The 24900-nt window shown below is 50.7% G+C and overlaps 11 protein-coding genes across 11 annotated transcripts; 6 read left to right on the plus strand and 5 right to left on the minus strand.

Annotated features, from left to right (window-relative positions):
• Window positions 1-10: 10 nt before the first annotated feature.
• On the plus strand, window positions 11-2614 carry IAR55_006416 (uncharacterized protein; the record flags this gene model as incomplete). Its single annotated transcript, XM_066949499.1, has 12 exons — window positions 11-95; window positions 144-284; window positions 348-424; window positions 494-642; window positions 711-1008; window positions 1067-1384; window positions 1454-1602; window positions 1663-1798; window positions 1851-2087; window positions 2149-2283; window positions 2353-2425; window positions 2496-2614. The coding sequence occupies 12 exons, from the start codon at window positions 11-13 to the stop codon at window positions 2612-2614; spliced, it is 1917 nt and encodes a 638-aa protein (XP_066799793.1).
• Window positions 2615-3003: 389 nt separating this feature from the next.
• IAR55_006417 (uncharacterized protein) lies at window positions 3004-5892 on the minus strand (the record flags this gene model as incomplete). The annotated part of the gene is made up of 2 exons (XM_066949500.1): window positions 3004-4369; window positions 4661-5892. The coding sequence occupies 2 exons, from the start codon at window positions 5890-5892 to the stop codon at window positions 3004-3006; spliced, it is 2598 nt and encodes an 865-aa protein (XP_066799794.1).
• A 1129-nt stretch (window positions 5893-7021) lies between these two features.
• Window positions 7022-8232, plus strand: IAR55_006418 (uncharacterized protein; the record flags this gene model as incomplete). The annotated part of the gene is made up of 4 exons (XM_066949501.1): window positions 7022-7304; window positions 7396-7496; window positions 7589-7694; window positions 7865-8232. 4 exons carry the CDS (start codon window positions 7022-7024, stop codon window positions 8230-8232), a joined length of 858 nt encoding a protein of 285 aa, XP_066799795.1.
• Window positions 8233-8753: 521 nt separating this feature from the next.
• Window positions 8754-9146, plus strand: IAR55_006419 (uncharacterized protein; the record flags this gene model as incomplete). The annotated part of the gene is made up of 1 exon (XM_066949502.1): window positions 8754-9146. The coding sequence occupies one exon, from the start codon at window positions 8754-8756 to the stop codon at window positions 9144-9146; it is 393 nt and encodes a 130-aa protein (XP_066799796.1).
• An 820-nt stretch (window positions 9147-9966) lies between these two features.
• Window positions 9967-12498, minus strand: IAR55_006420 (uncharacterized protein; the record flags this gene model as incomplete). Its single annotated transcript, XM_066949503.1, has 10 exons — window positions 9967-10004; window positions 10072-10426; window positions 10485-10689; window positions 10778-10980; window positions 11048-11410; window positions 11470-11777; window positions 11838-11988; window positions 12066-12229; window positions 12302-12345; window positions 12395-12498. The coding sequence occupies 10 exons, from the start codon at window positions 12496-12498 to the stop codon at window positions 9967-9969; spliced, it is 1935 nt and encodes a 644-aa protein (XP_066799797.1).
• Window positions 12499-13941: 1443 nt separating this feature from the next.
• On the plus strand, window positions 13942-15175 carry IAR55_006421 (1,2-dihydroxy-3-keto-5-methylthiopentene dioxygenase; the record flags this gene model as incomplete). The annotated part of the gene is made up of 6 exons (XM_066949504.1): window positions 13942-13970; window positions 14069-14222; window positions 14383-14456; window positions 14635-14699; window positions 14779-14854; window positions 15004-15175. 6 exons carry the CDS (start codon window positions 13942-13944, stop codon window positions 15173-15175), a joined length of 570 nt encoding a protein of 189 aa, XP_066799798.1.
• Window positions 15176-15497: 322 nt separating this feature from the next.
• On the minus strand, window positions 15498-17433 carry IAR55_006422 (uncharacterized protein; the record flags this gene model as incomplete). Its single annotated transcript, XM_066949505.1, has 5 exons — window positions 15498-15865; window positions 15936-16061; window positions 16142-16413; window positions 16501-17056; window positions 17160-17433. The coding sequence occupies 5 exons, from the start codon at window positions 17431-17433 to the stop codon at window positions 15498-15500; spliced, it is 1596 nt and encodes a 531-aa protein (XP_066799799.1).
• Window positions 17434-18163: 730 nt separating this feature from the next.
• Window positions 18164-19317, plus strand: IAR55_006423 (uncharacterized protein; the record flags this gene model as incomplete). Its single annotated transcript, XM_066949506.1, has 2 exons — window positions 18164-18573; window positions 18639-19317. 2 exons carry the CDS (start codon window positions 18164-18166, stop codon window positions 19315-19317), a joined length of 1089 nt encoding a protein of 362 aa, XP_066799800.1.
• A 536-nt stretch (window positions 19318-19853) lies between these two features.
• On the minus strand, window positions 19854-21696 carry IAR55_006424 (uncharacterized protein; the record flags this gene model as incomplete). Its single annotated transcript, XM_066949507.1, has 4 exons — window positions 19854-21140; window positions 21230-21340; window positions 21410-21533; window positions 21605-21696. 4 exons carry the CDS (start codon window positions 21694-21696, stop codon window positions 19854-19856), a joined length of 1614 nt encoding a protein of 537 aa, XP_066799801.1.
• Window positions 21697-22170: 474 nt separating this feature from the next.
• On the plus strand, window positions 22171-23673 carry IAR55_006425 (uncharacterized protein; the record flags this gene model as incomplete). The annotated part of the gene is made up of 5 exons (XM_066949508.1): window positions 22171-22199; window positions 22310-22404; window positions 22464-22545; window positions 22602-22689; window positions 22918-23673. The coding sequence occupies 5 exons, from the start codon at window positions 22171-22173 to the stop codon at window positions 23671-23673; spliced, it is 1050 nt and encodes a 349-aa protein (XP_066799802.1).
• A 131-nt stretch (window positions 23674-23804) lies between these two features.
• On the minus strand, window positions 23805-24684 carry IAR55_006426 (uncharacterized protein; the record flags this gene model as incomplete). The annotated part of the gene is made up of 3 exons (XM_066949509.1): window positions 23805-24193; window positions 24340-24442; window positions 24619-24684. 3 exons carry the CDS (start codon window positions 24682-24684, stop codon window positions 23805-23807), a joined length of 558 nt encoding a protein of 185 aa, XP_066799803.1.
• Window positions 24685-24900: the final 216 nt, after the last annotated feature.

Consider the following 24900-nt stretch of genomic DNA (forward strand, 5'->3'; position numbering starts at 1 on the left):
GACCCACGCCATGGACGTCAACAAGATGTTCAAGCTGCCGGCCTTGCCGTCTTCGGCCGGACAAAAACGAAAGTTCTCCGACATGCCTGCGCCAGGTGAGCGAACTTTAGCCTCGGAAAATCGGATGCTAACTTCGGTACCAGAATTGTTGAAGAAGTATAAGCAGGCAGAAGCGGAAGCTGAGCCTACCGTTATGGCGCCGCCGCCATTACCGACTAATGGGAAGGGAAAGGCTAGAGCAGCTACGGTTGAGGAGGATGATGAAGAAGATGGAAATGGACAAGGTATGTTTCTGACATGTGATCGTATTGCTTTGCGCGGTGGAGCTGATACGCGTTATTCTGTAGCGGACCGAGATGTGGAAGATGGCGAAAACGATGACGAGGGGAGATTCTTCGGTGGTGGTCTGAACGATGAACAACAGGCGAGTCATACGTCCCACTACTAGATTTCTGTTACTTGTGAGGAGTCACAGCTAACATGTGGCCACCAGCAAATCTTGGACATCTTCGATAAAGCCGGAGACGAGGAAGATGGGCCTTCGCTTGATCTACCAGCGCTCAGGAGACAGCTGGGCAAATTCGAACGTATCGTCATCAAGAATGCTGAGCAGAGGGGTAAATTCCCAGACCACCCTTCAAAGTGGGTATATGCCCTTCTGTCTCTCAGCTCATGTCGTGCTATACGACTGACACATGTTTACTCTTCAGGTTCATAGACTCAGAATCGGATCTCGACGGCGCTCTCAAGCAGTTCTTACCACTCACACAAAATCCACCTCTATTCTATCCCGAGTTGGTCAAATCTGGCGTCATTGCGCTTTTGACCAATCTTCTCAGTCACGAAAATACCGATATTGCTATAGATGTCATCGAGGTCGTACAGGAGTTGACAGATGAAGATGTCGGTGCAGAGGTGGATGACCTAGCAGAAGAGGAGGGCGAAGGTAGCACTGGAGGAATGGCTACTAAGACCAGATTAGCTATGGGAGAGTTGATCGATGAGCTGGTACGTGATCGGATGCGCGACGTGTTGAGCTACACTAATGCTCTTCTCCTATCTATAGCTGAACAATTCAGTCCTCGACTTGCTGGTATCCAACCTCTCACGATTCGACGAAGCCGAAGACACGGATCGACAAGGTGTCTTCCACATTCTCGGGGTTTTCGAAAATCTACTGTCCTTTTTACCGCCTCTCGCCGAACAGATAGTGGGGGAAACGACTTTGCTTCCCTGGCTGATCAAACGGGTGCTGAGAAAAGAATACGACAGCAACAAGCAATATGCAAGCGAGATTTTGGCGATTCTGTTGCAGGACAGCCGAGATATTGTAATGAAAGTCGCTGAACTCGAAGGGATGGATGCGCTACTACAAGTGTTATCTGTGAGTTTTGTGCATGTTTACTGAATTAGCTGGAGGGACAATTGCTGAAGGTGTCCTGTCACCCACCAGCAATATCGCAAAAAGGATCCAGGAGATAGCGAGGAGGTGGAGTTTATGGAAAATATCTTCGATTGTGTTTGCTCTTGCTTGGCTCAACCCGAGATGAAGAAGCTCTTCGGAGACGCTGAAGGTGTGGAGTTGATGGTTCTGATGATGAAGTGAGTGAGCTGCTTCATCGATGTGGCACACAGACCAGCTGACGATAGGTGAATCAACAGAGAGAAGTTGCTCGCCAAAACAAGAGCGATCAAAGTCCTTGACTATGCTCTACAAACAGAAGACGGCTCAGAGAACTGCGAGAAATTTGTCGAAGTATTGGGATTGAAGACGTTCTTTTCTGCATTTATGGGAAAGGTCGGTGACACTTTCATACTTGAATTGAACTGCTTGTTGACAAATTGTGTAGGGCGAGGGAAAGAAGAAGAAGCTGGGAGCGACCTCATCGTTCGAGGATGAAGAACATCTGCTCGGTATCCTCGTTAGCTTGTTCACCAATCTCGGATCCGACACACCACCGCGTATCAGGTTAATAGCGAAATTTGTCGAGGCGAACTACGAGAAAGTTGATCGGTTATTGGAGATGCGCGAGACAGCCGATGGAAGATTACGAGCTGTCAATCGGGAGATTGCGATGGAAAGAAGGGTACATCGCGTCACTATTGTGGTGTTTACTGGTACAAAGCTGACTTCTTCGATCGTTACAGGTGATGGAAGCGAACAAAGAAGAAGTGTCAGATGTCGAAGAGACGGAATGGTATCTGAGGCGGATGGATGCGGGATTATCGTCCCTCCAAAATTCAGATTACGTGCTTGCATGGGTGTGCATGGAAGACGATGGGGTGAGTGATGACGACGCAATGTTTGGCATGGTTCAAAGTAGTGCACAGCTGACAACTCTACGTATCTAGGCCATGACACATGCGCGATTATTGCTGTCCAGGAAAGACCAATCGTTCAGAGATGTCATTGCGGTCTTGACAGGTGAGTTGCGCTCGAGTCAGCTTCACAAGCAAGATGATGTCGACTGATCTCGCGGATCAATCTGACGCAGAGTTCAAAAACAATGTGGGAGATGAACCGGAAGGTGATGATGCGGAAGAAGAAGAAGAACCGAATGTCCAGCGGATGATTTTGGAGCAGTCGATAGCCTTCCTTGAAGGGCTTAGTTGATGAAGATGCATAGCATGAATCGTTCGCTTCCCGCAATCTGGTGTCTTGACATTGAAAAAAAAAAGGTTTGTGTGGTTTCTGATGCTCATGATTTCGGATTCCACTCATATCTCGATGTAGTATATGAGTTCGTGAGGAATGAAACACATCTTGTTGACATAGCGTATAAATTTTCGCGAACAACTACTGGATACAAACTCAACTTATGACAGTACACAGATTCCATACCTGTCAACAGTGTACCTCTGTCCTATCTCCTGAAACATTTGGCACATTCAAGCAGTTATCGTTCGTTCATCCGACCATCACCTCATCTTCGTCATGAAAATGTATCAACATCATAAAATCACGTCGTACTGTAATCTAATCGACCCATAACAAACGTGCTATCAACACATCCTCTCACTTCCTCCTCCAACAAGAGGATTCCTCCTCATCGGTTTAGTAGCCAACCAAGCACTAGTCAGTGCCTTTCGTTCCATCGCCGATTCTACACTATTATCCGTCGATATCGACTCTGTAGTGGACAACAACGACGTTTTCCTCTTGTTGACTGATCGAATTCCATGCTGATTACCGGATTTGGGAGACAAGGGAGTACTTGTGGAACCAATTCGCCCATTCATTGTCAGTGTCGATGGAGAAGCATGCTCGTCTGTGTGTATCGCGCTTGCTGATCGGGTAGTTTGTGAGAGTTCCGAAGCCGAAATGATGAGATCTTCTACATGTAGACCATCGTCCTTTTTTTCAATCGTCGCAACGACCACGTCAGGTCGATTTGCATGTTTCACGGGGAATGTCGGTAATATTGATTGTATTGGCGACGAAGATTGTGTACATGAAGGTTCGGACTTGTGATTTGTCAAAGGAGACCTCTTGGGCCTTGGAGGAGGTAATGGCCCCAGAGTCTTGATCACCACTTCTTCTGCTGCTCCCATATCTTCCCATTTCACATCTCCGTATCCGCTCAGACCGGATCCGAGTTCGAGTTCGAGTCGACCCGGCCCTGGTCTGTCGGCACGAGCAAGCGGGGCGGACAGACTGGCGTATAGGGCAGGGTCGGCCTGTATCCCCACTAGTTGATCCAAGTCGACCTCAAGCCGTGCCGACCTCTTCATAGGATTGACGGTCATCACATTTACCTTCTCATCCTTATCATTCTGAGATGTGGGATACTCATCTGCCATTCCCGAATCACTTGAGAGCGAGCTTTGAGAACGATGCCTTCGGTGCGATGTATGGGTCCCAATCTTTGATCGTTCGGAAGGAGGGATAATGTAGGGCGGAGAAGACGACAGAGGTCTATTCAAGGGGAGAGTCTGACTAGACTGAGCGGAGGGCTCCCTAGTCGATCTTGCTCCCAAAGAAGCATTTCGATTGGCACCTTCTTTGTAATTTTCGGGGAATCCTGCTTGATCTAAGGCAAGGAAAGACCGTGCGGACATTCCCATTCCCCTCGCCTTGCGATAAGAACCGTTCCTGTTTAGAGCGTGTTCTTCTCGAGGCTGAAGACGTAAGGCTTTGCCGGTCGAGTGGCTGATCTCACAGTCCCGAGAGACCTCGTCATTCAGTGTTCCAACTGTAGTGTATGGCCGTTTAGGCTTAATAATGCGAGAAGGGAATCGGGGGCGAAAGGCAGACTTTGTCCGTTGTGGCTTTGGCCCATGATCAGGGAAGGCAGAAGCAGGTATCGGTGGAAGTGGCGTCTGGTGGATAGGTGGTGAGGACATACTGTTGTTGGAGACAGGTTGTGAGCTGGGGGACGACAATCTATCTTTCTGCAAGTGTGCTCACTATTCTGCGGATCTGGTAGGACAGTTATCAATCAAGATCGCCCTCTGTGCAAGAATGCGCGCATTTCTGGTTCGCCTTTCTTCTCTTGTCATCTCTTGTCTCTCTTTCTTTTCAGATGAGATTGAAGGAGGACTCGAAACACGCGAAAACAGCTTGTTCAGTTGATTCTTGCTCGACAGTCCCTCCCTTCTCAAAGGCGATCTGGGCGGTATCGGTGGTGGTGACATAGAGCTATACTTATCGTTAATGTACTCTTTTGGCTTGCGCTCCGGATCGTTGTTGATGTCTGTACGTAAGTTGAGTGTAGTATGCGATATATGAGGTCTAGCCGGTTGCGACAATGGAGGAGGAGTCGCACGAGCGAAGATTGAGTCCCCGTGTATCTGTGACGAAGAAGCACGGACGGTAGAGAATTGGTTGAGAGACTTGGCTCGCCAATCTGCTTGTCCTTCGGCTCGCTGCAATACCGGTTCTTGACGACTCTCGTGGCGGTGATGCGAGGTATGTTCGACATCCGCTTTGGTGCGGTGAGTCTGAATATCGACCTCCAGTCTGCCTCCTTGACGAACACGAAGGGAATCCGGATAACCAGGTCCAGACATATTGTCCGGCGAACTACCGCTCAATTGCTCTAGGACTTCCACGGCCCTCAACTCTGCTCCCGCCTGATCGTCTTTTCCATCCGGCTCAATCCACGGTCCATGTACCCCCTCGGTGCTCGTCTTCAAGTGAGTCGAGCCTTGACGAGAAGTAGGATAATTCTCACTTCCTTGATCAGTCGAAAGAGATGATATCGAGGGGAAGTGGAAAAGAGGTGACTGGCGGTGTACAGCTGGTGGCGGGGGTGGAAGAGAGGGGACATGGACTACCATGTCCCTACGTCTCGCCTTCTGTTCTTTCTTTTTGTTCAAAGCTGATCCAATCGGGAGGCCTGACCGGATAATCGGTTTTCTCTCCATAGCCACTGAAGTCGGTACGCCTAGTCCAAAAACCTCCCATTCGCGTGCCTTCATTCCTAAGTTGTTCTCATCTCTTAGCTTTTCCTCACCAGGATGGAGGCTTGGAGGTGGTTTCATGATGGGTAGTTCCATTGTATCATCTGCTCGACTATTTCTCGACGACTTCCTACTTTCCGATCTCGGTCGCTCAAAGATATCTTGAAAGACTCCTTGGAGAGAAGGCAGACTCCCGAAACTTGTCTTGCGCAGAGATGTGGCTGGAGTAGATGCGGAGAAAGGAGAGAACGATCTTGCACCCGAGATAGCGGGAGGCCCGAAATCCAAGTCATCATCGAGGCGAGTAGATTGTGGAGAATGTGAGATCGCCCGTCCGGGATGAGTGGATGCGCGTGAGCTGGAAGTACTAGTGCTCGTACCTGCACTTGTGCTGGTGGATACAGATCGAGTGTCGAACGGGAGAAAGGAGGTTTGCCCGAGTGGGGTACAAGATAAGTTCATCCGCGAGCGGGTCTTGACGAGCGGCATGATGCTTCCTATCGAAAAGAAGGATTCGGAGCTCGACCGATGGGCAAGGTGAGATTGGGAGATGTTGCGTACGCCGGACGAGTGGTAGATCCGCCCCGATCTCGGTGTGTGTGGAAGCGCTTAGAGTGATGGGGGCTGAAAAAGGTCAGGAGGTGATGGTGAGGTATGCCGTTTGGTGAGGGGTGGACTGGCGTTGTCGGATCGATTGGCAGACATGGGGATTGAGTAGGATCAGAGAACAGCTGACGAAATTGTAATGGAAGCAAGGCCTCATGTATGCGGTAAGAATGACATTGTCGTTGCTAATGGTGCTACAGAAAAGTCCTCGACCCGTGGGACGTATCAGGAAAGATCGGTCGCCATCTGCGGCTCTCGGCAGTGGGTGTGGTGTTTTATTCTTGATGATGTGAGAACGGAGTGGGAGATGTACATCAAAATTCACGTCAGTCATACAGATCCTTGAGACTCTGCATCTCCAATTACTCTGCGCTACCCCGCGCTGCATACAGGTCACGCTTGGATCATTGGGTCCCGACCGAAAAGAAGACTTAAGGAGGCCGGACAACATGTAGCGTCTCACAGGATCCATGCCTGTCGACGATTAGGCACCACCCCTCGAAGACCGCTACCACCGTGAACCATTCCCGACTCCGTCTCCGTTTCAGACTGTCGTTTGTCAGGGATTTACAGTGATCACTAGTCCGGGGTGGGGGGTTTTTATAAGGGTGAAACGAATCTCCTGGATCGATAGGTGTTTCACCATATGCGGTGAAGCTGCTACGGATGTGACGGTGTTGAGTAGACATCGCACTCGGAGGGTTGCAAGGTAGCATGTACCAGCAGTGTTCTCCTGTGATGTCGCAGGGAAATGGAGCATTGTATCCTACCACTGTTTTGATCATGTTGTTGTTGCTATTCCGAGTGATCTTCCCTGACCGGGGACACCGCTGGTGAAATGTCAATACAAAAGGTGGATTTGCTTCCGTTTGAGCCGTAAGCGCGGTGCAGTGCACGCCATTGTTGTCGTCTAGAGTGTCACTGTTCTATCAGGATCAAGGCAGAATAGATCGGTCGGCTGTACTCGCCTCGTCACGAAACACTTGCAAGCACACAACTCGTATCGATCACTATGGCGCCTAATGATGCTGAGGCGCAAAATATCACCGCGGAGGACTTCGACCTCCCCTCAGACGACGAGGCTTACGAAGATGCGACTTCCTCCTCGCAATTCCGAAGCAACAACCTTTCCTCCGCTGGACCTACTCCGAGTAGATCGCCCTATCATCTGCCTGCTTCAGAACAGCTGAGAGGGGTAGCGAACCGGATCATTTTCAGTCGATATTACATCTTCTTCTATTTCGCCATGATGAGTCTGAGTCTGGCAACGTTGGTGATCAGTCTGATATCAACGCGTGAGTACACCCCCCTATCACCAACACAACGAACGTATATTCGAGAGACTGCCTTTAGTCGGGACACTGACTGGGATGCGGATGTGGACAGACGGACGACGCTGTCCTCCTGTAGCATGGCACATACTCGAGGTCATCATCAACGCGTTGATGGTCCTGGAAGTCACAACGAGATGGGTTGCATATGGGAAGGTGAGTCGAGGGCGATTCTGCTACACCACGATCTGGCTCTCTTCTTCTGCTATCTTTGCCAGCTACTGCTGACCACATGTGCACATGCGCAGAAATACCCCCTGACACTCCTCAATGTCGTTGATCTCGCGCTGGTCGCATTCTGCAGTATCACCCTCATCCTCGTGTTCCGAAATCCTTGTGGATCCGGTACGAGAAGTGAGTGGTTTTCTGGGTTCTGGGGTCTGGGTTCTGGGTTTCCCACACTTTACCACTTCCTGCTTCAGCTGTACTGCCTCGCCATCCATCCTCCAATTGTATTCCTCCGCATGTTTCTCATTCACGTCCGAACACGTACTGATCATGATTATCTGACATCCACCTCGCAGGCGAAGAAGTGCTCGACACAATCCTCATCGTCATCCGAAACGCCGTTCAGTTCCTCCGACTCGGCTCTATCCTCCGTCGATCCGGCCATTCACTCCTGAACCCGCCCAAGCCTATCGACCTATCACAAGCACGTACCGCGTCCATGGCACTAGACCTCGATCTGGATCTCGACGACGAAGAAGCCGTTGCCGAGCGACAATTATCAGGAAATGGCGGAGGAGGAGGGAGAAGAACGTTGGTGGGGAGCAGTAGTGTCTATCAGCCTCTGGCGGGTGAGGAGGAGAGGATAGGCACGGGGGTGAGAGATAATGCTGTGAGGGAGGAGCTTGACGAGGATGATCAGGATATGTGGGATCGGTTGGGATAGATGATGTTTCTTGAGGGAGAGTGGGCAGCTACAGAGGGCGATATGCATAAGGGTATTGTATCTTTCTATCTCTCTCAATGGTTTATCGAAAATTTCTGATCCGACCGACGTTCATGTCCTGGTCTGACACCTATAAAACACGACCTGTCTGACGTGAGATCTGACGATCTCAAGATAAGTACTGACGCACTGAAGAGCTGCAGAGCAGAATCACGACCGTTCCTTGACAAGGTGAAACTGAATCCGTGCTCCGCTTCAGAACCGACACAACTGCATACACATACACACACACATACAGTACACACGCTCCACTCACATCAAGCTTCCCTCCCTTTCCAGCTTCTTCTCAGAATACATTCTTCTTCCTCATCGTGTCCCTCCTTATTTCTCCCATACCACACCAATTCTGATCTTTGGGGGAGAAGAACCAATCCTGACCACCACACGAATACTATTGTAACTTCGACATATCTGGAGCCAATACAATACAATATCGGTATCAATATCAATAACTTATCACAATGGTCAAACGCGAACGACCGCCTTCTCCTCCCTCTTCTGCTGAATCAAACCCAGTTGTGTCACAGCGAACGCTCTCCTTCCCGCTCAGCAACGTCAGTGACGCGGACGCAGACGCAAACGCAGACGCAGACGCAGATATCATTCCCATCTTGAAGAAAGCGAGATCGAAGAGAATGGAGCCAAAGCTCGAGCTCGGGGTCGGGGTCGGGGTCAAGGTTGGGAGCAAGGTTGGGAGCAAGGTTGGGAGCAAGGTTGGGAGCAAGGTTGGGAGCAAGGTTGAGAGCAAGTCCAATTCCGAGTCCAAGTCGAAACAGGAGGGGAAGAAGGTCGGTGGTGGTGAGAAAAAAAGGGCTAAGACTGTAAGTCTTTTCGCTCTACTTGATCTGCCATGAGCAGTGGTAGAGATCTCCATCTCCATCGTGCCCAACCTTCTTTTTCCTCCTTTCCTTCGTTTCTTCAACATCAATGATTGGGTAGAGTGAATGTCGAATTCCTGACCTCCGCTTATCTCCTTCATGATACCCAATACCAAACAATCACCCTCTCTCTCTCACTTCCTCACCCTGCTGCATTCCCACATCCCCCCCCTCCCCCCCAACCCTCTTCATCTACCCAGGCATGGTCCATCGAAGAAGATAACACCCTCATCACGATCCTCGAAGATCTCATCAAATCCCATCTATGGCCAGCGATCCGTGCTTCCAACGATGCACACCTCATCGCGAGGGGGTCGTATGGGTGTCAGTATCATGCCAAGTTGTTGGTGAGTCAGCCTTGTTGGTCAAACTTGGGCTGGCCTCAAGTCAGGGCTGACGAGATCGCCCTCTTCGCTCGAGTAGCTGAAACAGGGCAAATTATCCGGATCGAGTCGTAGATAGAATAGTGAGGTGACGGCACAACGATGGACAAGCATCGTCTAGATTTACGACGGACGAACATGCGTAGGATGCAGATTTACTGTAGACCAACAAGCGAAATGCATACAATTCATGGGACAACACTGCGTGAGCCACGTCCAGAGAGCGGAAACGAGGCGCAATGATTATGGTATGTGATACCGGAACATACAGTAATTACAGCAAAGTAGTATAGAGAACAACATTTAGATCATGAGGACATAAAGTGACGTGAGATTGGGCAGCCCGCTTGAGATGAGAAGGATACGATGAAAAGAGCTCGGGGGGAGCAAAGTCTCGCGACGCTGTGACTCGTCTATGAACCTGGCCATTTGAGCCTTAAACCATCAATCCCTGCAACAACCACTCACCGTCAGCGTAATGACCAATGAAAACAAGGCAAGTCATGGTAGACACTCACATCTGAGGTATAGCAGATCCGCAATCGGGCTTCGCTCTCTGATTAAATCGTCGCCAGTTTCTCCTATACCCTTCTTCATCCCACCTCTAACATCGTTAGAACTTGGCGTACTTTTCTTGCCACCATTCCCTTCGTCGTTGCTCAGATGCGTGGTAATCTTCGCGCTGGGTATGACTCCAGCCATCGACATGTTCCGTATATGACCATGTACCACATCATTCCCTCTGATACCACCTAAGATATCCATCACCAGTTGATAAGCTATCTCTGGATTCTGAGAACCCAGATCTGCGAAGCCTTTTCGTAATAAGTTGAGGGCTTCGAGAGTGAGAGCGTCGTGATCCTCTGCGGCAGTCTTTGTCTCAGTATCAGCTCTTTGACGCTAACCCATTGAAAGGTGACTGGAAGCTCACCGAATCGAGTACACCCATGACCACCTCCTCCACGAGCGCCTGTCCCGCTCGTCCTCGAGGTGAGAAAGCAGACTTCGGCTTGATGGGACTTTCCAGGCCTGCCGCGGCAGGGGGTTTCCTGACGGATCCGGTTCCGATATACTCATTGGACAAACGTTGAGAACCGATTGTGTCAACTTTCTTCATCGGTCTGACCGTAGAAAATCTGCGTCGCACTCTCGTTATCAGCTTTTTTACCGCAGCTATGGCCGGCCGGGGAGGGGGAAGCTGAGATCCACAACGTGCAGACTAACCCATCGCCAAGATCACCTTCCTTCACCAAAGTCCCCCTCGTCTTGTCTTGCCTCTCTTTCCAGGTTGACTTTCCTGACACATTGCTACTCGTAGAGGACTTTAGATGCATCATATCAGAGCTTGGCGTTTGTGGAGAAGAGCTTAAAGGGGGAGTCGGGTTTGGAGAGCTTCGCTCCAGCATCGGGAGTGACAACTCGGAGCCCTGAAGTCACTAGCATGAGCATGTAGCCTCTGTCATTTTGAAAAGCCAACCCCACGGAAAAACCCACATTGATCGTTGCAGCTCGTAATAGCTCTTCTCTCTCTCTAACAGACCCCCACCCTCCATCGGCCTGCAGATCCCACTCCTCGTCCTCATCCATCTGCTCCAAATCTAACTGCACCGGGACCCCTTTCATCGTGCCTCTTACCGTCTCATCAAAGTTCCATTCACTCTTCATTGTCCCATTTCCATTCAATGTCAATCCTCCCAGTCCCGCCGCAAGCTTGTTCAGGGTTTTGCTCGGTGTCGAGGCTTTGCCTGGCGATCGTGCTCGGAAGGCTCGATAACGGTTGATGAGTGGGATCAAATCGGTTGTGCGACGAGCGGAACGGATGAATCTGTGTTGCAGGAGGTCTTTGGCTGTGGCTCGCTGGAGAGGACAAAAAATGTCAACTTTCGGTCATAATTACTTCTCGCAAAGCTGCTCACATCCTGTGGGTCCTTTTGTAGACACGCCCCGATGAAGTCCATGAAGTCTTGACTAAATCCTTCGTTCGCCTCCAACCTGGGTGCTTTAGCCTTTGGGATGAGGAATAGCACTCTCATCGGATGATACTCGCTCAAAGGCGGTTCGCCTTTCGCCATTTCGATTGCGGTGATTCCTAAAGACCATATGTCTGCTCGAACGTCATAGCCTGCTTGACGTATGACCTCGGGGGCCATCCAGAATGGGGTGCCGACGAAAGTGTGCCGTTGTGATTTATGAGAAGAGAGCTGTGCAGCGACACCGAAGTCGGCTAAAGAAACGCGGAGTTTCCGTCAGCGCGACGGACGTCATCGTTGATGAAAAGGCTCACCTAGCTTGACGTCGCCGGTGTCGGAAAGCAGCACATTTGCCGCTTTAATGTCACGATGTATCTTCCCCTCCGAATGCAGGTACTCTAGGCCAATCAACAACTCCCTACATACGATTGCAATCTGGGCTTCAGCGAAGACGCCTGGCTTGAGCTGAATGGGCAGTTTTCGCATCAGTCTTGGCTTGCTCCGAGGACTGTCCACATGGTAAAGATGAGAGGGTGACTCACCAGATCCAAGCAGCTTCCACCCGCTAGATACTCCATCACGATCCATAGTCTCGCTCCCCGAACGAACGACCCGTAGTACTTGGTCACATGGTCCGACCAGCAACTTGAGAGATGCGCAATCTCAGCTTGGATTTCAGATATGTCATCGTCTGAAGATTCGAGGTCTGCGAGTTTCACGAGGGCAGTTGGCAATTTGCCTCGCTCAGGTATAGGATAATATGAATGCGGGAACATACCTATCATCTTGATAGCTACGATCTGTTTCGTTTCGTTGTGAGATCTGTACACAAGGTTCAGCAAGACAGGACCATCGAAAGGGGCTAACTCACGCTTTCCATACGGTCCCAAAACTCCCGGTCCCTAGTTTCTCCAACAATGTGTAAGCGACTGCTGGGTCAGCCAATTGAGCCGGCCGCGAAGGTGACAATGGCATGCTGAGTGTTGAATGGAGTCGCGATGATCAAATCAGAATGAAGAGGGATGTATCTACACTTGATGAGGCCAAAACGTCAATCGTTACTTCTGAATCAGCAATACCGAGCGGAAGGGGGACGTGAAAAGCTCACGTATATAACTTGAAACAGCTATGCTTCTCCAGTGGACCCCTTATTCGAATTGTCCTTCCCGGTGTCTGTTCTGGATACAATGACGTAGTCGAGGTAAAAGGCGGATGGCATAGATGAAGAGAAGAAGAGGAGGAAAAGGACAAGGTAGGAGGAGGATTAATGAGGCGTCAGGTCCGAGCTTTTGTCTGTGTTTGTCCCCTTGAACCTGGACATTCGGCGGAAGAGCAAGATGTGGCTGTGGGAGAGAAGTGACACTTCCGGCTTACCTGTCTTTGAGGGAGTGATGGATGACTACGCCCAATATGGGCTGGCCTTTTCGATAAGTGATCTTTTTGGTGCAACAGGCTGAGGGCACGATACAAAGATAGATCAGCTTTCAATTGCGTTTCAAATACGCTTGACAGCAGTAGCTGAAGAAGATCGTGGAGTCAAGCACAAGTCCAAGAGTGATCCTACAATCACTTTGAAGGAATTGCAGTAGACTGACAAGGTCACTTGAGACACCAGCCATGCTGATCCAGGGGAAGACAGAAGTGAGACGAGTGGAGGGGAGGGATCAAAAATAGATATCGATGGACCTCGGACTTACTAAGAATGAACTCGTCGCGGATATGTAGGACGGGTCAGATTATAAAGAGATAGGCTCGACGCTGTGCTATGCCATGAAAGAAGCTAGGAGGAGGAGAAGGTGGATCTTTGGCGACTGGTGCAAGCTGAGGAGGACATCGGAAAATTAGCATGTTTTCATTCGAAGCAACAGCGTCGTTTGCTCTGCGTTGCTCTGCGTTGGTCAAGCAGAGCGGGACCCGACAATGCGCTTACCTTTCCCTCAATCTGTCGTGACCAGTACAGCTCGGACTAGAACTCCAGCTATGTGTCTCATGCGTATACTCGGAGATGTTCAGTCAATGAAGGTCGAGGTCGAAATCACCAAGACGATAAATCCATCTCTCGAAGCATCAACAAATCTCGCCACGCGTCAAAGGGTTTGCATTTGATCATTTGTCTTGCTTTGCCACCCAGGAAATCAATCCCAAAGGGGGAATGGCGAATTGTCAGGCTCACACAACCTGACAACAGAGAGAGCAGTTCGGATCGGTCATGTTGAGATCACGTGGGAGTTTCTCGGTGGGACCGGGCGACGGGGGGGAAGCTGGGACTGTTGTTTTTTCGGTGATGGAAGCACGTCATTGGAAAGTCACCAATAATGTCACTATATATCAATACAGAATATAGATCCATTCCCAATCGTCCTTGATCATCTTCCTCCACTGGTACACCGAGAAACGAGCAAGCAACGAGATACACAAATGAGAGCCTATGTATACGACGATATCCCGTATGTGATCCCTACTTCCTTCCACATACCCCGCCCGATCTCCGAGCTTCAGAACTCGTCGTCGATCACGACTGACTGAATGTGGCCCACCTGAACAGGGGAGACCAACGTCTACCGCACGATTCAGGATCTTCCATCTCGGAATCAACCCTGAAGCATCTCGGGGTGACTTACAAGGAGATCCCTATCGATCCGCAGGGCAGTTGGGAGAAGGAGATCGATGTCTTTGCGAAAGAACGAGGATACAAAAACGTGCGTGGACCGGAATACTAGATAGATCACTCTTTTCTCGGTGGGACTAGACGCTCTCGTCCTTCCGTCTCCCATGTGTGAAGGACGTGAGCGAGACTGTCGGAATGAGAAATGAGAAATACCAATCTCAGTCGTGCTGACCCTGTTCGCGCGTTCGCAGAGAGATCAAATTACTGTTACTCCCGCTGGATTAGGAGATGCCTACGAGACCAAGATCAAGTCATTCTTCGACGAGTGAGTGGACGGCCCAAAACCCCTTTGCAACACTGTCATCTCCTGCTGTCTTCGTTCCTCTTTGCTGGTCCCTCTTTCGCACGCCAATATTCTTCCGATCGTCCCCTCTGTCTACCAGTCCCCATTGGTCTTAGCGGCTCGTCACTCCGAATTCATGTTGACTGGATCAACCCTGCAGACACCTTCACGAAGACGAAGAGATCCGGTATATCCTGGACGGATCAGGATACTTTGATATCCGAGGTATGTCCACCCGTCAGTTCAGTTCCCGTCTCATCTACCTCGAAGGAAATGTGATTTTATTGACGCAGTTGGACCACAGGCGAAGGAGCGTCGTATAACGATAGATGGATCAGGATCGCGTTGGGAAAAGGGGACTTGATCGTCCTTCCAGCAGGGTGAGTGGGAGTCTTCCTTCCGAGCGAGTGCCAAGATTGTGTAGAGAGATGTCACTGACGATGGTGTTCTGCTTTCTCATCACTGTATTGTCCTCCGAACCGCCATTGCCGTCCGCGATACATCTCGAACCCCCATTATGCCCTAACAGGATATATCACCGATTCACCGTAGATTCAGCCAATATGATCACTGCCATGCGTCTCTTCCAGGACGAACCGAAATGGACACCCTACTCTCGATCGGATCAGACAACGGACGGAAGACCAGCTAGAGCGGCTTATCTCGACGAAGTGAAGAGGGCTGTCAGTTCGACTGCTTAGGCGATTGTGATGAGAGTGCCATGTACTGTAATATGCCAATGAATCATGTTGATTCATATTCGTTTTTCTGCACTGATAAATACGGCGTTCATGCTTAACGGGGCGTTTTGACTGTCGCTATTCTAACCTCTGAGCAGTCCTCTCTCGTTGGATACCTACACTCCCCGTCGACCATCTCCTGCGTAATCCTCTGCTTCCTCATGCGCTCACCCCCTTCTGCTTCCTTCTCCCTGCATAGCATATGTTCCATTTCTCGTTCGTTATAATTCTATGCAATGAAAAGTGACGATCCAACCTGTAGGATTTCCCTTCACACACAAGCCTACTCCTCGCTCCTTCCACCTAACCACCTTCCCACTCCCTCATAACAAGCGATCATCAACCCACAGGCCGGCGCTACCTTCCCGCACCTAGCACTTAAACCGGCGAACAACGCTCCTGCACCTTCCGTCTTCACCACGTGCATGGCCAATGGGATCGTGCTCGCTCGAACGGTCACGCATCCCGGGGTAGGGTTGAATACCTGACGACGGGTTTTGAGCACGTCGAAAGGTTGAGTGACGACAGCGGCGAACGTTCCGGAGATGAAACCGGAGAGGAACGACGTCGTTATGGGTGTTAAGGGAGGGAACGGTGATGATGGCGAGGTGAAGAAGGATTTCAAGAGTTCAAAATTCGCCCAATAAATACCTGTGAGTGTCAAACCAGTCAGAATCAGTCAAAGAATGCAAGAGCCAGCGTCATGCGCTTTCCTACTCACCCGAGAAAGGCACATCTCGCCATAAGGTTGGACCAAGACCTCTCCACAGAATTGTCAGTCCCTTGCTCTGAACCAACTTCGACATATCGCGAGCCGTACTAGCGTAAGTTGGTGCACCTCGTTCGACTGTAAGTTCATGCTGGTTCAGCTTTTGTACTGGCCCAAGGACCCAATGAACGATTGGTATGGTCAATGTGGGAACTCACTGCAAGGTAAGGCCTGTAATCTAGTCCTGAACATCTCAATTGGACTGATGACCGTCGCACTCAGCGTTCGAGCCATGGATCCAGCTATTAATGGTGCGGGAGTTAAAGAAGCCGTGAGGGAAGTTTGGGCGGCGGATGCGGACGTAGTTAATCGGTTGAGGGAGGAGCCATTGAGCGCTGGATCAGAAGAGCCGGTGAATATGGGTGAGACGATGGTAAGCAGATGTTCGTATCCTAGCATGTAGATTGCTGATGATGGTATCCCCATTGTGCTGCGCCCGTAACGATTAGCATATGCTCATTTGCCAAAAGAAGGTAAAACTCGTAAGAGGCGAGAGTGCAAGTAACGTATTACTCACATAGCCGTTCCGACACCTTTCCATAAACCTCTAATCCCTGTCTCTGCCCTGACCGCCGCTACCTCGCTCCAAAACCCACTTCCAAGAGAGCGAAGTTGCTCTGGTCGGCGCAATTGTGCTTGTCCACCGATAGGCAACGTCAGGACCCCAGCTCCTCCACCACCAGAGGCGCCACCGCCTGTCGGTCCTCTCGCTAGTGCTTGATCGAACGTAAGAGGTTCTCCCCATATCCCTGCCCATTTGGAGGGATTCAGACACCCAGCTGGAGCTGAAGCAGGAGCCGCGGCAGGTCGAAGCGCGGAAAAAGACAGCGTTTGTACGGGCAGACGTGAAGACGGTTGAGATATCTGGGCAGTGGTACTCGCGCATGATAGTGGATTGGCTGTAGTTGAGGGAGGTATTCGAAGACCCGTGTCGGGATGATGAGGAGTGACTAGCGTTGTTTGGCAGCAATCTGAAGAAGAAGCCTTTGCCACTCCCTTAGCGAAGGATGAACTGGGACGAGGAGTCGGTTGAGCGGTTTGCAATCTCGTTTTGAGCACGTCAAACGGTGTCACTGTGATCAAGGAAGGAAAGGAAAGTGACGATTGTGAGCTTGCCACCCTTCTTTTGCTTTCGTGTCTCGGAATAACACGAGACGAGAGGAACACCGTACTCACTGAGCAGAGAGGTGGCCAGAGCACCTGTCATAGCCGCGACGGCTTTCGCGCCGAACGGTCCCACACTCGGTTCGTTCTTCTTGATCGTAGAGGGTCCAGCTTCTGGCCATTCGTATTCTTCCCCCTCGAGCTGTGGTCGAAGGTTCATACCACCTTGCGAGAAAGATCGAGATTGGGGCAACGGTAGATCCTCGGCATCAGGAAGTAGTGGGATGGTAAGGTCCGGATGGGGATGGGAGGAAGAAGAATAAGAAGAAGAAGATGTGGACCTCATCGTGCAGGTGGGCTGATGAGCCGTCGATGTCTGGAGACGAAGAGGATTAAGAAATCGATGGACCAAGACGTCGAATTCGAAAGTCCAGAAAATAAAATAAAAAGTGGATGATCGATTGGGTGTGTATTATTATTATTATTATTATCATTATTATCATCGGAGTGAGTGAGTGACGCTGATCATACTTATCGGCCGCATTCCTCCGGATTGTTAGGAATGCGACGTGACGTGGCAAATCTCCTCTGTGATAACGGAACATGACGTAGGCCACCAGATTGGTGTCAAGCAGTGCCACTTTAAGCTGTTCCCCGATTCGAACAATTGAGAACGGAAAAAAAAAGAAAGACAAAAAGGAGGTAAAAAGGAACCCCCACACGTTGTTTCTGACTCGCCCCTGGTTTCCTCATTCCCTCGCCTCGTGGAATGGACAACATCTCTCTCTCTCTCTCTATTTGTTTCTCATCATCATCGTTCAACCAAACATCGACCATCGATCGTCAATCCATCAACCTCTGTTCTTTCATAAAAAACCCCGCTCGTCTTGTACAACAATACATACATGACGTTTTGACTCGACACATCCTCGCCATCTCCCACAACTATCCGCACGAGGAGATTTGCTGAAGCGGAATTCGACGCGACTTGGTCTCTCGTCATCCATTTCAATCCATCAAACATTACACATTCCTTTGAATCCATTCACACAACCATCCGATACGAATACGACACGATGTCTTCATCGACTTACTCCCTTCGTCCACGCAAACCACTCTCGGTCCTCCCCATCACCCTCTTCCTCCCTCATGTCTCTTCTCTCCCCTCGCCGATCAGTCTCCCTGCCAAACGAGCCCCCTCGACGTTCGATTCGCCGATGAAATCACCTGGTGGCAAAGCGCGAAAGGTGTCCAGGACGGAGAAGGATGGAAGTGAGACCGTGCGCAAGGCGAGAATACCACAGAGAGACGCCACGGAGATGGATGCGTCCGGAAGTGGTTGTCGTAGTCCAATCAGAACTGCCAGTGGAAGCGAAAGTCCGATGCGCATCACACCCAAGGTGAAGAGAGTTCTGGAACGGGATGATTTAGGTACCGGAAGAAGTCCCGCCAGAAGACTGTTTGCAGAGGAAGAGAGACCTATCAGGTGAGCATCCGCCCTTCAGCTTCTCGTTAGTGCCGTTTTTTGTCGACTGACACACCGATATGTAGTGGAATTCGAGGCGCAATTGTCACTCCCCCTTCCAACAAGACACATCGCGGTCTCGCTCCTTCTCCACCAATAAGCGATGTTCAATCACCTAAGAGCGTCACTGCCGATCCAAATTCACCATTTTTCGTTCCCGAGCCGATCTCAGGACCAACACACGACCCAAACGTCAATATACACGATCCGGGCTTTGTGATTCTGCCAGACATCGATCTTCCGCCTTCCGCCGGCCTTCGCACGCCTCGATCACGACCTGCTGGTTCCACTTCCGTGCGCGCTGGAGCAGGATCACTCCTCATCTCACCACCTTCGTCACCTTCTTCATCATGGACCACTGTAGCGGATCTCGAGAACCAGGAAAACATTCCACCTCTACCATACTCCACACGGTCTACTCCTTCCAAGTACACGTCCACGTCCACCTCTACATACGCGGACGACGAAGTCGATCGTTTTCTCTCTGCACCGAGCACCTCTACCTCCACCTCGGGCTCTGGCACGAGAAGAAGAGAGAGAAGCAAGCTCATGAATGAAGTCTCAATACTTCGAGGAGAGGTGGAACTGAGTCGGGACAAGGACGAAGTGGAGGAAGGAGAAGAGTTGACACCAGGTCGAAAGGTAGAGGTGAGCGACAAGGGCAAGGCGAGAGAGAGATTGACTATGGAGGTCGATTCGATATGATCGAGGTCGAGGAGGAGAAGTCTCTGTGAATATCTATAATACATCTGACAATAACTTTAATCTCTCTTGAAGCTTGATGCTTGATCTAGTCCGTTCTTGTGACTCTGTTATTTGGTACACGTATGTCTTGAAACTCGTCATGAGTGTGCTTCATGATATGGCATGTACAACTGCGATTTTGTACTGTGTGAATTAGTCATATCGCCATGTATATCTACCTTCTGGTAGATTCTTGTACATCGTGTGGATAATCCATGTTGTCCAAGAGCCCGGGAGCCCAGGAGCCCAGGAGCAATCGTTCGACACCGCCTGACGGGTGAGCACTGGGATTGTGTACTGCTCACACCCACACGGTATACAGTAACTTGAATGTCATCGCATCGTGCGTGGTACAACGTTATACAAGGTTAGCTACAGTATGACAGTATGACCGAATGAGACTGATCGAGTCAAGACGTTCACCGCGTCGTCGCGTCACCAAATCTTGTGTGTCTCTGCTTCACAAGTGGATTGAAATGGGATCGCGGCAAGCCTGATCATTGCCCCACTTTCGCCCTCTTCCGACCACCTGGATCTTCCACCACCTTCCTCTTCTCGCCCACCCTCTTTCCTTCTTCACCTACGCCTGCCTCGTTCTTCCTCGTCGCAGCAACAGCTCTTGCTCTACTCGAGGCAGTCGAGGCAGCCTTGTTCTTCTCGCTCCGCTCACCGAGTTTCGCGGTCCGGCTCGTTGCTGATCTGGACCGAGGTGTTACGCCAGCTCTGGCAGCGGTTAATGACTCCCTTGTGGCGTTAGAGACCGATCGAGGAAGATTTGTAGTAGTAGTATTGGACCGAGAAGCAGTCGACGTTGAGCGTGACACTGGACGTGGATTTGATATTGCTGTCGAAGTGGGCGCAGTCGCAGGGCGAGGGACAACGCGTCGGCTTGGCGGACCTAGTCGGGAGCGAATTCCGGTGGGTTTCACTTCGACCACCGCTTCAGAATCTGTTCCAGCATTCGTTGGCTCAACGAGAAGTGTGGTAGTCACTGCCTTGATGGGTTGCGTGTTCTCTGTAGAAGAGACACCTTTGCCTTTTCCTCTGCCGGATAGATCTCGCTCAACGTCGCAATCGTCATCCGACTCCGGTCGATTCAGAGAGCTCGCTTTGTTGCGCGAAGAACCTCGATTCGGTCGCTGAGACGCCGAGGTTTCCACTTCCAGCATCTCCACAGAGTCTTCCCTCATTGTCGGTGTACGCTTCCTAGGCGATCGTCGTACAGCGATCACTGGGGGTTGTTTCAGACGGTGCTCAGACACATTGTCTGCATCGATTGTAGGTCGTCGCCGTGGTGTGCTGGGTCCAGCTTCGGCATTGATCCTGATCTGTGGAGGAAGCACAGGCGAAGATGGAGGAGAAGGAGAAATCACTATGATTGATCGACGAGGATGTCTGGGCGTGTTTCTTTTGGTTTTGGGTGTCTGACGAGGTGTCGGTGGGTGAAGGACAATCGCTCCAGGGATTTTCGGACCTGGCGACAGTAATGGAGCCCTCAGGTCGTCCATGCGGAAGCCCGCGTGCGGTAACAGTCGATCTACATGATGTTCATCTGTCGCGCGGTTTCGTATCTGGGAAGGAAATAGTGAAGATATCCTTTCACGAAGTACCAAAACACTTCTCAATTGTTCAATAGAGGTCCACATAAGAGACACGGGTAGCTGGATACCGTAGTACACCAGTAAGACAGCGAGCGATTGGATCAAGAGGAAAGTAAGGTCGATAGGTGTCTCGTAGGTCTTGAGGAAGGCAGAGAGTATGGTGGTATATATCGACAGTGAAGACTGTGAATGCAAGCAGTGACGTCAGACACATCGTATTGAGCGAAGCATTTTCAGCAGAGCCCATGATTACTGATGGAATTAAAACGTACCGCTAGTCGGGTAAAAAGAAAGAATCCACACACGACCACCCTCAGAGGCGTATAGAATGGTATCCATCCCAGTATCGCCGATACGATTGGACCCACCATCATCCCGACCACCTGCAAGAGACATCATCAGATCTGCCTCATGTATCACTTATCGTGGTGGGAAAGCGACAAGAGACACACATATATGATCCAGCAGACTAAGCTATCACGCATCGCACGCTTTCGAGTGTTCGATCCTATCCTCCTGCCATTCGGTCGTATACTCCGCAGAGCTCGGAATGTGTCGAGAACGTTGAGTGTCAACCTATAGAGATGCAGCTCAGCTAGAGCCACTACTGTTTTTCTCATCTCTTTCGGACCAGCTGAGGTTCTCACCATATTGTTTGGGTTGCGCTTCCTTGCAGAGAGAGGAAGTACCATGTTCCCGCAACCGCTAAGAGAGGTAAGAGAGAGGAGGAAGACGACATGTTGAGCTCGTAAGAGCTGTCAGCTCAGAGTGGTCTCTCGAGCATCGATGTCGATATGAACGAGATGGTTGCTGAAGAGGCAGGGAAACGGATACAGCTGAGTGAAGAAGTGATGATGATGAGAAAGGTTGTAAGAAGATAATAAAATGTTGTCAGCCTGTCATGCATGATACACACACACCCAAAAGCAAGTCGCGTGGATATGTAATTTTCCCTCCAACATTTTATTTCCTTTTATCCCGAAACCCCATGCTCTAGCCAGCACACTCTCTACTACTACTACTACTACTGCTACCACTACTCGCATTCTTTCATCTTCATTCTCCTCCTCCTTCTCTTCTCTTTCCCGTCTTCTTGCTCATCTCACCAATATCCACGTGCTCCCGTTTGCTTCTGCCTTCTATCGCGCTCTTCCAGTCGAACCGTCTCTCTGACCTCATATCACCTTCTTTTCCTGCCTCATAACACTTCATCATGGCTGTCGACTACAGTCAATTCAAGGGGTATGTGCACCGACTTCATCCACCGATCGTCTTGGTACACACCTCTTGAATCGCAACGATCACCACTTGCTGGCGTATGTGCTGTACTGACCTGCATACCACCTTTGTAGGAAACCCTTCCAGGTCGTATCCAAACTCGGTGTCAGGTACACGGGCATTTTCGACCATATCAACCAGGAGGATCAGACGATCTGTCTCGCGCAAGGTAAGCTGAGCAATTTTGACAGCTTCAAATCATCAGCTGACATTTGATTTTTGATAAAGTGTATAACCATGGGACAGAAGACCGACCGACAGCTCGCAAACTGCCAGGATCCAACAAGTCGCTTGGCTGGGTCCGATTCCAGTAGGTTTGCAATCATGATATCTATCACAACACCATTCACCGATGTCTGCCTGCAGTACCGAGTCAATAGAATCTCTTGCTCTCGTCGAGAACTACATTCCCCCGGGCGAGGAAGCCCCTGTCGACCCCATCCTTGCTTCAGTCGTAAGTCTCTCTTCGGATCACCACAACGCTTCAATCCTCCTTGGACCCTTTTATGATGAAGTATTTTTCGGATGTAAAGTGCCTTCGGGCCGTTGTCCGAGAGCGCAAAAACCATGTGGACACCTCCGTTGCCTTCCTTCTGACCCGACAATACCCTCTTTCATTTCCTTGCCGCAGTAAAGTCTGTAAACACAAGTGGAAGCTGACGTTACGATCACACGTGCGCAGAGTCAAACTGCTCCTTCCGCCTCTCAACCGTCTCAAACCTCGCAAGCCGCATCTCGACCAACTGCGGTCGCTTCGTCCTCGCAACGTAAGCAGTCCTACGATCTTCCGGCCAAGCCCACTGGAACAGCTATTTCCGCTGCGACAGCCTTAGACCGAGTTCAGCGTTCCCTCTCTGAACTTAACGTTGACGAACGGCCGAGACGCTCTCATCCTCCTCGAGCGCCTGCTGTTCCTGATGCCGAGTTCGACTTCACCAAGGGCAACGAGGAATTTGAGAAAGAACGAGAGGCGTTCAAGCACGGAGGTGCGGGAGCGAACGGGAAGGATAACGATGGCGATGGAGTGGAAGAAGTCGGTGAACCTGAGAAGCAGCCTCATCCTAGTGCGATCGTCCAGCCGATCAGTCCTGAAGTACAGGGGCGCGGTCAGGGTGGAGAAAGGAAGCCCGCCGGGTATAGCAAATCGAGCTTTTTCGATGGGCTGAGCACCGGCACTTCCAGAGTTAGCAGGGCGGATGAGAGGCACAGGAATTATGACACGTTTGGAGAGGCGGGTGGAGCAGGTGGTCCTCCTGGAGGTGCCCGAGGTGGCAGGGGCCGAGGTGGATTCGGAGGTGGGCGTGGTGGTTTCGAAGGTGGGCGTGGTGGATTCGACGGTGGTCGAGGGAGAGGCTTCGGTGGTGGCGGGTATAGAGGACGAGGGGGCTATGGTCAGCAGCAACCACGCACACAACAATACCAACAAGACAGCATTTAGAGGGGGCTCAAGAAGTAAAGATTGATGAAACTAATTGTATCAGTAGCTGAAATGAAATCATGAATATAACGTCGACCTGTGACGAAGAGTTGCAACTGATATTTCTACCCTTCTATGTGTGGATTATTGATCTACCCAAACATTGTCCGCCACGTGGTATCGATGAGCCATTGCAAGGTGCTCCCAATAATAGGACATTGCTCCCAAACGCCTCTCCAAGCAATCGCGAGAATCGCGCCAAATCCCGCCCCGACTCCAATCTGTTCCCACGTATGATACCCCAGTTCTTTACGAGACCACAACCCGCCGATCCAGTAGCTTGTGATGAGAGGACCGACCAGGAGAGGATAGGGTAGATGTGGGAAGAGAGGGAGGAGATAGGAGAAGTAGAATGTGAGGGCTGTGGAATGGGTGGAAGGCATTCCGTAAGTCCGTTTGGGTCGGATGGATGAGGGTTTGGAAGATGTCGGTGGGGGTGGGGGAGGTCGTGGAGATCGGATGAATTTTTTCAATACTTTAGCTGTGAGGAGAGGGCGGGATCAGCATCTTCCAGGGGATACATATCGGACAGTGAGAGGGATAAGCGATCAGGATTATGAACGAACCAACCTGCCCAATTGGGACAGTCGGGACACATCTCGATGACACACGTCTTGAATTACTCACCTGACAGGCTCGAATTCAAGGCGCCAATAGCGAACCATACGACATGAGCATCCCTCGTCCACAGAATCGCGAATGCCGTAGTGAGCGTGACGGTGATATGTGTCTGGAGGGCATCCAACACGGTGTCAGTAAGTCATATCTCGAGCATCGAGCATCGGGCGAGGACGACGACAGCACATTGCCCTTACGAGGAGTGGAGTCCATGAGCATGGTGAGAGCACGAGGGAGCTCACGCCTGTTCGTAATGTGAACCAAACAAAGCAGGCCGTCATCACTCACCTCGTCGAGGATGTACAGGAGTAAAGAGGGATACTCGGACGGTGTATGAGGTTTGAGGAACCCCATTTCGTTGGTTGAGGGACCGGTGTCACGCGTATGGTATGGCGAGTGAAGTCCCGGTGGTAGATGGACAGGAGACTCTCAACGCCCTTCTCGGTAATGCTCCTTTTCACTAGAGCACGCCCTCTGCTTTGATGTTTTTGATCGAAGATGTACAGACAGACAGACAGAAGACAGACAGACAGACAGACCACTGTCCAAATTGTCTCTGGTGGTGATTAA

This window comes from Kwoniella newhampshirensis, chromosome 14 (assembly GCF_039105145.1).
Source record: "Kwoniella newhampshirensis strain CBS 13917 chromosome 14, whole genome shotgun sequence".
Taxonomy (NCBI): domain Eukaryota; kingdom Fungi; phylum Basidiomycota; class Tremellomycetes; order Tremellales; family Cryptococcaceae; genus Kwoniella; species Kwoniella newhampshirensis.